The following is a 12,991-nucleotide window of genomic DNA, read 5'->3' as shown; positions in this document are numbered from 1 at the left end:
CACCTAACTGGCAATTTATGTATATTTCTTTCAAACAAAACTCAAATATTTTCAAGAAAGACAAGGCTGATAACATCACACATGAGATGACAAATAACAGGTTAATCTTGCTTTGGGAATCACTTGAAGTTCATTTTCAATTGTTATAAAAGTGATGTATAGAGGGCTTATCATTGTATAAGTCAGGTAACGAGTACATTTCTTTGGGACAATGTCACCCCCTCCTTTACTCGCTCCCAGTTTTTCCTCCTGCCCCATCTATAAGCTGTAGAGTTCATTTTCATAGTGTCTACTGAGTGTCATCGCTGCAGTCCTGTGACTCTTACGAAGATGTCATCATAGAGATGAGATGCTTTTAAAAGAAAAAAAGAATTTGTTAAATGAATAAAATATTTTACAAAAAAGAAAACCCAATGTATGTGTTTAAGAAGCTAACTGCTTAAGAAGCTAATTGAATTATTTAAATATTGCTATTTATTATTATATGATATAGAAATTGCTAACTAAATCTTGTGTAAGTATCAACATTTTGCTACATGATCAGGAATAAAAAAAATCTACATTTGCTGTTAAAATTCAGAAACGTTAACTTTGTTTCCCTAGCATAATTATTATGAAAAGCAAAGCTGAGAACAGTGCTCATCATTCCTGTGGAATAAGCCTTGTTGAAGGTATTTATTTCAATTTTTCTGTGTTTATGTTGACACTGTTTTGGCAGTCATGTCTCTTTGGCATAATCTTGCTGTTTTAGACATAACGTGATGATTTTTATCTCTTGTTCAGCTGATAATTTTATTCAGCTCCAGAACTTACTTTGACATGCACTCACTTTTGAAAAGTGCCATAATTATTTCTAAGTAGATTTTTTTTCTGTTTATCCATAGATGAAATAGTCAAACTCATTCGTAAAAATATTCATATTCTTAAGGTATTAGCTAATCTACAATTTTAATTTATTGATACTCTATTAGCTATATTAAGCTGGCATTTAAAAATCTTGTTTAAAAGACTTTTAGCCACCAGTGCCACGTTAACCTTTCTTAAGAGTGTGCAGGTATCTGATTCACTGTCAGAGAAGCTTTAGCTTCAATCGTGACCTGAGGCTTAGCACCTACCTGACTAATATAGACAATATTATTCACAGTATTAAGTGCCTTACACAGCTGGAACTCCTTATGTATAAAGCTAAGTTAACTGGCTAGAGACAAGATCTGAGTTCTCAGAGACAGATATCCATTACCAAATTCAAAAGAGAAAATAAGATAAATATGTTCACTTTAAACATTATTTCTGCATAGTGGCAAGGATAAAGAACTGTAGAGAGAAGTACTCTTTCAAAGTACTTGGTCCATTCCTTAATTCATTAGAAGTACATTACAGGAACATCATTAAGTAGCTTTCATCTCTTGTCTCATTCATAATTAATAAGAAGCAGATATTTTTGTCACCAATATTTGATGTGGTGATTCAATGGCTGCGTTTATCTGAGTTCTTCAGTGAAACTGGTTATAATCTAATCCCATGGGAGTTAGGAATGATGGCAGAGGATGTTTATTTAGTGTCTTCCTTTGATGCTCAAACCCAGGTTGCAGTAAAGGTAACTACAATGCTCCAATCTTATATGCTAGAGAAATCAAACCCTACTTACTTTATTTAGAGAAAGGAAAGGACCCAGTCACTTTCTAGGTCATGTTTGTTGTTTGCTCATGTTTGTTGTTGTTGCCAGTTGTGGGGCTTGAACTCAGGGCCTGAGCATTGTCCCCTGGGCTTTCTCAAGGCTAGAGCTCTACCACTTGAGCCTTAGCACCACTTCTGGCTTTTTTCTATGTATGTGGTACCAAGAAATCAAACCTAGGTCTTCATTCGTGTGCGGAAAGCACTCTACCACTAGGGCAAATTCCTGGCCCTCATCCATGTTTTTAATCCATCCTAGGGAGTACATTTAGGCCCGTACTCAAGTAATTTAATTTAGAGTTGAATATTAGTGATATTATAAATCATTTTTAACAGTATATTGTTTTATAGCATACTTAATATTTCTTCAGGCTCAAAGTTATCTATTTGTGTGTGTGTGTGTGTGTGTGTATATGTGTGTGCACGTGTGTGTGTGTGTGTATGTGTACGTGTTGGGGGGATATATGTGTGTGGGGGGGTATGTTTGTGCATGCTCAAGCCCTGGGCTTGAGCTCAGGGCCTGAGCACTGTCCTTGGACTTTCTCAAGGCTAGAGCTCTATCACTGGAGCCTCAGCACCACTTTTGGCTTTTTTTCTATGTATGTGGTACTGAGGAATCGAACCCAGGTCTTCGTGCATGCTAGGCAAGCACTCAACCACTAGGCCAAACTCCCGGCCTCAATGATAGTTATTTGTTAATGCAAGAATATAATTTTAAAATTTGATGCTAGTTCTTTTTTAAATTTAATTTTATTTCCAGGGTGATGTACAGAGGAACATACATTGTTACTCCCTCCCACATTTTTCTCCCATTTTCCCTCCTCCCTTCCCCCACCAGGTTGTAAAGTTCATTTGCAACATATTGTCTTGTGAGTATTACTGTTACACTGGTTCAGCCTTTGTCCTTTGTCTTGCCATTTTATTGTTCCCATTTCCTTCCCTAATTGAAATAAGCATATATACAATACATCATATATCAAAATAGTCCCCTACAGTCACAATTACCAGTTACTGCTAAAAGCTTAGCTCTTTGAAAAGTGACTCTATAACTCCAGGGATTGCTGTTAATAATCAAAGAGAATAATCAGGAAAACCAGTAGCTTTTTAGGCACTATTGGGAGAACTAAGGAATGGTGATTATTGTACTTCATTCTAAGATCTTGAGATGTACTCAAACTATAGAAGGAGAGGAATAGGATACCCCAAAATGAATGTTTGGCTCTCTTTAAGTAACAAAGGGAACTTGTTCCACACATTCAATACACAGGAAAAAAATACAGAAGTTAAAATCCTATTTATACAACTTGTGAAGTGATATAGAGTGGCAGGAAGAGAAAGCCAAGGACACATACAAACATTCAGGAATCTCTGATTCCAAACAAAATAATCTGTGGCAAAGAAAACTGAATTTTAATCAGGGAAAACGAGTGGCTGGCCTGACCACTGTCCAGAGAGAGTTCTTGCCAGAGTGAATTCTTTGTAGTAGCAGCTTCCAGACATTTCTGAAGTAGCCTACATTTTCTATCATAGTACCATACACACAAATATACATGTGTGAATTTATCTGCATGTATGTGTACATGCTTCATTTGGCAAACCACAACATATACATAGTTCTTGAACTGCTGTAGAAACCATTCCATCTATTTAATGAGAGTCTATTTTATGACTATATAATATTTTGTAAAAAGTAAGTATATATGTAAGACGAGTTATTCTGAAAGTCAGAATTATCACATCTTTGGAAATACCATTGTGTGTAGCATCTATTTAGTATTACCACAAGAATGTTTAGTCACTGTAGATCTTTAGCTTGCATAGGACATGTAGATTTCCTAGACTCTATCAGATATCCAGAGATAACTCCATTTTAGGATTTTTTTTTCCTTTTTAAACATGTAGCTGGACGATGTTAATTCCCTAGTGTACAAGAAGCAGCTGAAGTTCTGTTGTGGGCTGCTGTTCACAGAAACATCACTATAATCCAAAGAGAATGACTGAACTAACTTATAGTTTGCTTGTCTCAAGAGGATCAGAATCAGTACATTTCAGCCTAAACTGACATCCTAAATAGAACCCTAGTAAAGAATGGTGTCAAGATATGACAAGACACATAAACATTTTTCACGATGAACAGAAGTGCATTTCACTTCTACTGAGATTGCTGCAGAGTTTAAAAATGGTAGCAATTAAGGTATGCTAAACAATGACTAGAATTCTTTCAGAATATAACATGTATCCACATGCATAGTGTATGGCCTATATTAAGCACCAGCTTTGAGATTTAAAGGTATATATTAATATTTCTTTATATTCTTGCTAATTTTGGAAATGCTATAATCTAGGTAGTCTTTTTCTTTTTCAGATTCTTAAAGAATGGGTGACCCATTTTTCTTCCCATTTCTTTTTTTTATTTGTCCAGGCTCTTCTGAATTTTATGGATATATTTTCCCAATATTTAAAAGTCAAAGAGGGACATATATTCTCCATGTTTATAATTTGAGAATTATATTTTACTTTACCAATATATTATAATCTATTATAAACCAAGGACAACTGTTACCTACTATGGCAACATACTAAAATCCTAATAACTATAACCTTCACTTACTAGATAGCAAAATTAATATTTCTGAATTTTTATGGTATCAATGTTTAATTACTTGGGGAATGACAGAATGAATTTTTACTAGTGATTCACATTTTTCCCTCAAATTGCTTACTTCTCTCTCTCTCTTTCTCATATATATACATATATATATATATATATATCACAATGTAACATATCTATTGAGCAGAATAAATGAAAACGTCCTTACATTTATTATAAGTTTTGGTAAGACAAATGTTTAGTGCAATCCAGTAGGACTTTCAAGGATGCTAATTTGACAAAACTGAATTGCATAAATATTTTTAGATTTAGTGATATGTGATTATTATCAGTTATACAATCATCTTGTACCATCATGTACTACAAGCTTAGTAAGTTATTCATGTTTGAGATTAAGAAAACAGGTAAATCATAAAATCAATCGATCTAGTCTCCCTTCATGAACTCAAAGATCTGGAAAATCTGACGTTGTCCCCTAAAGAAGAAAAACCAACGTGCTAGTGGAGCCAATGCAATCAACCTATCTTCAATGCAAATCACCAAAGCTAAACTGGCTTGTAGGCTATGCCTGTGGCCATGGTTCTTATAAGACAGCATTTCCAAGAAGACCTGTTAGGAACCAAAATGATCTCTAAATCTCAACAGATTCAGTGATAATTCACTATGATGTCCCTGTACAGAGAAACACTGAAGAATGAGACAGAGGCTTTGATTAAAACAAAAACAAAAACAAACTACTTATTGTTCTTAAAGGAAGTGACACCTGAATGTGCCCCTCTCTACTTTCTTATTATTTCTATAAAAAAAAGTTTAGAAGATTCCGCATATGAATTTTCATGTTTTGTAATGATCGATGACTTTGATCAAATCTCTTTCTTGTTCCCTTTAACCCTTTTCATTGTCAAATAAAACCTTTTACTATCATGGTGCTTCTTATTTTAGAGTTTAGACACAAATCTAATCATATACTGTATCAACCAACAAGCAGTTTTGAATCATGACCACTCCTAGCAAAACCTTCCTACAAAAAGGCCTTGAAGCCATTTGCCACCTCCGCCTCCATCTTTATACTTCTCACTATTGATGCCATGTTTCCAATGGAATTTCTCTTCCTCTATATTTTCTTATATTAACTGTCCATCAGTTTTGAACTGCATGAGCATAAGTAATGTCTGGCTATTAACATTAACTTAATATATCATCCATGTACTTGGTAATCCAACAAACATTCATATACTGTTAATGTCAGTCATGCTATTATTGTCACCAAAATTGTCCAGGTGGTAAAAAGAAAAGTACAAAAACTATTTGAAATAATTGAAAATGGAAGCATGGTAAAAATGAATGAAAAAGCCAAGCAAGAATACAAGGCTGAGAGTTCAAGCCTCAGTACTGATATCAAACAAAATAAATCAATAAATTCAAATTAATGCAGCAGTGATACTCACTAGGCACTGTGTGTAGAATAAAATATACAACTTGTTGGCGAGTGGGCTTGGGAGCAAAAACTGGGAGAAAATGAGGTGACACTGTTCAAAAGAAATGTACTCGTTACTTGACATAAATAACACATTAATGCCTGCGTACAGCATCACCTTCACAGCAATTTTTAAAATTGTTCCTTCCACATCTACTGTAAAAGCAAAATTAGTTTAAGAAACGAGTTCTATATTACTACATAGCAGGATATTAATGTGTAGCACAAGAACACAAGAAAAAAATCCTTCAGATTTGATACTTTGTACCTTTCTTTCTTTTTCCCTTCCATTTCTTTCATCTAGATTCGTAAGCAACAAAACGTTCGCCATCACCCCATCCATGACAGTAGCCTCATGTGGGCTACCTCTGGCTTTCAGGAAGCCCCCAGGGGAACCGGACTTACTTGCTACTGAGACATCTTCGCAGGGAATAGGAGGCGCCCCCACCACAGGTACGGGAACACTCGCTCCATGGGCCCCAGGCGTCCCAGAGGCCATCTGGATCCTCCTCTGAGCGTGCTGTCCTGGAGATCTGTAAGAAAACGACAGGACAGTCAGCATCATATTCTCATTGAGCCCTGAACCATGTGGCCTGAATCATGGATGGCTTGTACATCTGTCTGCAGTGGCCTTGCTGGAAATGAAAATCTGTCTCGGATTCTTATTTTAATTTCAATTTAAACTTGGCCTGAAGGAAAGGAGAAACAGTACTGCTGGGAAAATAGAGCATGTTATTATTATCCTGGCTCCATACATCCATACATCCTGTTATAGAAGAATTAGCTAGGTGAACTCGATCCCAAACTAGCACCAGAGTAAAGCACTAAATTTTGGGATCCTGTAAAAATCAACTGCTAAGGGGAACAGGTGTTCAATTGGATAATCTTGGTGATTTTTTTAAGATCTCTACAAATTCTGTTGGACACCTGGTCTCCAGGAGTTGTGGATTTTTAACAGATTTATACTTTATTTAGATTCTTAAATTGAATGGAGGGCAGTTATAAACAAGCACTATGGATCTACCCAGCCTTGGGTGAGCAAGGGTAGATAAGGGCTACAGAGCCTCCTCACTGTAGAAACGTGTATGCTCACATGATTGCTTTATGTTAGCTTTCTTGCCATAAAGTGTAGTTAGATGGTAAAGCTAATGCCCCCATTGAATCATGTGAAGATTAAAGTATTAACATAGGGAAACCACAACCCATGCTTGAAGGAGCTCAAATAATTATGAGTAGATGAACACATTAGTAATATAGATAGCATGTACATTCATTAACACATTACTCAACCTTAAAAAGAAAAGGAAGTCTGCTCCATGTGAAAACATGGTTAAACCTGAAGACAACATGCTAATGAAATAAGGCAGACATGAGAACACATATCCTGTATGATGGCACCTGTGTGAGATTTACCAGGGACCCGAAGGGAGAGCGTGGGGAGTTAGTGGTAATGGGTAGAGTTTCAGTTTGGGGAGATGAAACATTCTGGTGATGGGTGGTGGAGATGGGAGCACATCAGTGCTCTTCGTACCATTCAACTGTGCCTTTGCAAATGGTTAAAATGGCTGAGTTCTGGTGCTGATGCATGCTATCCTAACTTCTCGGGGGACTGAGACCAGAGGATCATGGTTTGAAGCTAGTTCAAGCAGGAATGTCTGTGAGACTTTTATTTCCAATTAACCACCAAAAAAGCTGGAAGGGGAGCCAAGATTCGAGGGCTTATCCTTGAGCAGAAAACCAGCAAAAGGACAATACTCTTGCCTGAGTTCAAGCCCCATTACTAGCACAGAAAATTATTACAACAGTAAACTTTGTGTTACCTATATTTTACTACCATAAAATGAATACATTTATTTGAGAGAGCACAAAGGAAGTATATGAGTTATTTAAAATATTCCTTATTTATCTTTTATTAATAGCAGTATTATTATACTGAGGTGCGTTTTTGTATTGAATGTAGATGAATCAGGGCACGATGAAGCTATCATCTCCCAGAAATTCATGACTACCTCATAGCCACCTGTCATATTGTATCTTCCTGGTGGGGTGATCTGCCACCAGTGCCATTTTCCTGTAAAATGTGGCACAGCATTAGTTACTGACATTACTAACCCCAAACTCTGTCCTTCCTAGATACTTATTGAGTGCAAAATCTGGTTTTTAGGGTTAATAAAATCAATCTCTAATCACTGCCAGATGGGGTGCTTAATTAATTAGTAAGAGAGAAATTAATTAGTGAGAGAGAAGACATTTGCCATTGAAAGGCACATAGCAAATGTCTTTCAGATGCCCATCCAGCTTGCAGGCACTTGAACCTCTCCTGATAGTTTTGGTGCCTTCTCTGTGTGATGGGAAGATGACACCAGTGAGAGAGTTGCAGTATTTTCTGGACAAAGTTCTTGCTTGTGTGACACACTTACATATTATGTAATTTTCCTTATTTTTTCCAAATTCAATACAAAATTCACAAGGATGAAAACACAAAGGGAACCAGAAGGGGAAGGTCTCTATAGTAATTGAAGTATGTGTGATGCACAATAAATTTTGATTCGATGCAATTATTATATCTGCAAGAAATCCCACATGTAACATTCCCAGGAGAATGGCATTTCTCTGTGAGATAAGAACCTCAAATCCTTAGTGGAGTTTCTCTCTGACTGCTCTCTGGATAAGATGTTGTGAATTTGTTTTCCTACAAAAGCACACAGTTTCACATTCTGTGCTAAAGTTGCTTGATATTTTTCATGTGTTCTCTTAAAAAGAGGCACAAAAGCCTCTAAGGTAATGTTCAATGGACTAAATATTTTATTTCATCATAACAAGTCTAACACAGATTGATACAGTAAGTGCTCATATTCCTCTGAGAGTGATCATTTAGAAAGTTATAAATGAGGCCATAAGCCTATTTATCAAAGAGGAACAAATTCCATTTTCTGTAAGTAAGTGGAATAAACATAATGTGCCGAATCCATGTTTAATGCTAGATAAAGTGATTTTCCTTCTTGTTAACTAGACCCAAGTTTACATGTTCAACCAGAAACTACAATTGAGCAATGCCTTTCAGATCATTTAAGTCCTAGAATATTTGCTTATTGCAACCTTTAAGACAGTCTTCCATATAAACAACTTTAGTATAGGACTCTGGAAGCACTCTTGTTTATTTCTCTCTTAGTTTTCAATGAGGGATACTTTTGACTTTATAGCAGCATTTTTCTTAAGTGTAAACTCTGAAATACATCTGTTACGGAAAACTGAGACTTTTAAGAAAAGGAAGGCATACACTGTCTAAAATTCACATTCATTACTTCAGAAAGCAAAGAGCTACCATTTCTATGTGTCTAGCGAATTTCAATTTGATTTCCATGACATAAATACAATATTTTAAATTTCAGTGTTTCAAAAGCAAGATCATGGACCTTTGTGATCAAGAGATTATCTTAGATCTCACACTTGGAAAGTTTTAGTACAATTTCAGGGGAGATGATGCTTTTTGAGACAATGCTTTTTACATATTGACGATGAAGAACTAAGCAACAACGACTATAATCTATGTAAGCTAATGTTTCACCAGTAGGAAAGCTATCAAAAAAATCAAAAGTGTATGCCAAATTCACTGCAACAATATCCCAGTGCCATTCTTTAAGGAAATAGAAGAGGCAATCCAAAATTTCATATGGAATAATAGAAGACCCCGTATAGCAAAAACAATTCTCAGCAGAAAGAACAGTGCCGGAGGAATTTCAATTCCAAACTTTAGACTCTATTAAAGAGCAATAGTAAACAAAACAGTGTGGTACTGGCACAAGAACAGGCCTGAGGACCCATGGAATAGAACTGAAGACCTAGAAATCAACCCACAGACCTATGGCCACCTAATCTTTGATAAGGGAGCCAAAAAAATAGAATGGAAGAAAGACATCCTCTTCAACAAGTAGTACTAGCAGAACTGGTTAAGCATCTGTAGAAAATTCAAGTTGGATCCTTCTATGTCACCCTGCACCAGGATTAACTCTAAATTGATCAAAGACCTGGAGATAAAAGCAGATACACGGAAAACTTTACAAGAAGGAATAGGAGATACAATAGGTCTCCTTGGCACAAATTTTCTCAATAAAGACCCAGAAACACAACAAATCAAAGAAAGTTTGGATAAGTGGAACTGTATTAAACTGCAGAGCTTCTGTATGGCAAAGGACATAGCTAGCAAACTAAACAGAAAGCCCACAGAGTGGGAGAAGATCTTCACTAACCATACAACAGACAAAGGCCTCATATCTAAAATATATCAACAGCTCAAAAAATTGAATCACTCCAAAACTAATCTCCAAAGAAACAACCATTCCATTTAAAGATGGGCCAGAGACTTAAAGACAGTCTTCTCTGAAGAAGAAATAAAAATGGCCTATAAACATATGAAGAAACGCTCTCTTGCCATAAAAGAAATGCAAATCAAAACAACTCTGAGATTCCACCTCACTCCAGTTAGAATGGCCATGATCAAGAAATCTAATAACAACAGATGCTGGAGGGGATGTGGCCAGGAGGAATCACTACTACACTGCTGGTGGGAGTGTAAACTCGTTCAACCACTCTGGAAAGCAGTATGGCAGTTCCTCAAAAGCCTAAACACTGAGCTCCCTTATGGCCCAGCAATTCCACTACTTGGCATTTACCCAGTCATCCAGAAACAAGGACATACTAAATCCACTAGCACAATGATGTTCATTGCAGCACTATTTACCATAGCAAAGATATGGAACCAACCCAGATGTCCCTCAGCAGATGATTGAATCAACAAGATGTGGTATTTATACACAATAGAATTTTATGCTGCTGTCAGAAAGAACGACATTGCCCCATTTGTAAGGAAATGCAAAAACTTGGAAAAAAATCATATTAAGTGAAGTGAGCCAGACCCAAAGAAACATAGGCTCAATGTTTTTCATCATTTGTCATAATTAGTATAAACCTTGGGGCTCTCCTAGCAAGGTTTACAATAGGGCAAAACCTAGATACATAAGGCCATATAGGATGAGGCTAAATGAAAGGACCTCCAAGATATAGAAACAAGAGCCATACAATGTGACTATTGTTCTTAAAGCACTATGTTGTCTCTCATCTCTTTTGTTGTCCCTTGGTTATCTCATATTGTTACAGTATCTTACCTTGTTATATGATATATTGTATATATGTTTATTTGAAATAGGATAGAGAAGGGGGAAAAGAAGATGGGGGTGGGGAAGGGAAATGGGGACAAAAACATGAGAAGGGGTAGCAATGATCGTTAAGGAATGCACCTTCTATCTGGCGAATATAATGTAACCCTTCTATAAATTACAATAAAAAAGTCAAAAGTGTATTTGATGTTGAAGGTAAAAGGCCACTGTGAATCATTTTCTTCTTGTAATAATAGCACTTATTCTTCTTTACAGTTATAGGATGGGTAAAAATGTACAATTAGCAAATATTTTGAGCTAGCACTTTAGAAATCCAGAAAATACCGAGTAAAGAAAGAGATAACTCTTGCTTTTATAGTGCCATGAGGATTGAGTATGGCTTGAATTATTCAATTTAGAAAAAAATAAACCATTTTTGTATCTTTAGTGTCATGTCTATTGAGCTTTAAATGTAATGTTTGATGAAGACTCTGATCAATTGCCTTATCATTGGGCAAACTCAGAAATCAACTACCAGCACTCAATCCAGTGTTATTGGCCAATCAAGAGGCTCCAAACCTCAGCAATTACAGCTTGAATGGAATAGAGTTTGTGGAAACTGCTCATCGTGTACCTCTTAGAAATATTAGAGGAATTGCCCTACATCCATCAACCTGAAAATGGTGTCATCTCACCATTTCTGACTTTTCCAAACATGACATTTGTCTGCTAGTTCTGTGGTGGATCCAGAGATAATGGCACCAAAAGTAGCAGGTGAATATTTCCAAGCCTGACAGCTAAAATAGCCAAAAGCTTTGTGAAATCATGTAAAGTGATATTTCCTCCACCTTTCAGATGCAATAGACACTTTTAAACAAGCCTATAGAATAATTTAATCCAGAACATCTTTCATTGGAACCTGGACAGCTTATCAAAAACATGGTTTATAGGAAAGGGAAGGGGGAAATGAAGGGAGGGATGGGGGGAAGGAAATGGGAACAAAAACATGAAAGAGGTATCAATATGTGTGAAGTAATGTTCTTTTATCTGGTGAATATAACTGTAACCCCTGTATTAATTACAATAATTTTTTTAAACTTATGCTTTGGAGGATAGAGTAGAAATTCGCAACAAATGTCTTGAGCATTACCTATGCTCAGAAGCATACATATACAGAGTGTTTGGATACAGTTTTTCCAAATGTTGTAAGGAGAGGTCAAGTGATACAGAACTAAATGAAAATAAAAGGAGGTGCTAAGGAAATGGCTGATAGGTGTTCGCAAAATTGAAGTTGTTCAACAGCTGAAGTTATAGTATAGATATTAACAGATCCTCCACAGCAACAAAAGGGGTTACAGGAAGAAGCAGAGGTAGTGCTTACAACTGTTAAGATCAGCAAAGAGGTACCTGCAATTTCTGGTTTTCCTCTCCTTCCAGACAGTTTAAGCTTAGCCCATCTGGAACTGTGCATGTACAACATGGATGTCACACACTCCTAAATTAAAAAGAGGGGCAACTCCACTGATGAGAGAACCATTTTCTCCTGTGGTGTGCCCAGACATAGTAAAGAGTTCAATTCACAGAAACAGCCTGTCCATGTATGTATGAAGCTTTGGAAAGGAATCTGTAGATTCCATTTTTAGCCCTCCTTGGCTTCTTTTAACAGCTTGGAATACTGGCTATGCTGCCAGCTGTACATGGTAAGGGCTGTGATTCCCTGCTTCTGAGAGCTTATAGACATTAAGCAGTAACTGGGCTCTTGTAAAAGTCCATTGGCTTTTTGATGTACTTTCTGAAGGAGCATGGGGCATGGGTACCGAGGCATGTGCCTTCCTTGATGATATTTGCTTGCTGGCTTTGCTTAGGAAATTCAGATCATCTGGTTCTTATCATAGCTGCACTGCTGGGGGATATGATGAACTGCCAGTGACACAGCGCATGGTCTTTCAGAGGCCACTGCATGAAGCCTGTCCCTTGCTACTGAGGAGAGAAGTCAATTTTGTAGCAGGGTGTAAACGCTATACAGGCCAAGGGTATCTGTCTTCCTTTTTTTTCTGCTGGGCCCATACACAT

At 36.7% G+C, this 12,991-nt stretch overlaps 1 protein-coding gene across 1 annotated transcript in view; it reads right to left on the bottom strand.

Moving 5' to 3' along the window:
* Adamtsl1 (ADAMTS like 1) overlaps positions 1-12,991 on the bottom strand; it is a 628,790-nt gene that overhangs the window by 313,320 nt on the left and 302,479 nt on the right. The window contains exon 3 of the mRNA XM_090329363.1: positions 6,168-6,295. Within this exon, the coding sequence (XP_090185489.1) occupies positions 6,168-6,295 (128 nt within the window). The remainder of the gene's footprint in view (positions 1-6,167; positions 6,296-12,991) is intronic.

The sequence above is a fragment of the Megascapheus bottae genome, chromosome 3 (assembly GCF_031878675.1).
Source record: "Megascapheus bottae isolate mThoBot1 chromosome 3, mThoBot2.hap1, whole genome shotgun sequence".
Taxonomy (NCBI): Eukaryota; Metazoa; Chordata; class Mammalia; order Rodentia; family Geomyidae; genus Megascapheus; species Megascapheus bottae.
This window is presented reverse-complemented; position numbering and strand designations above follow the sequence as displayed.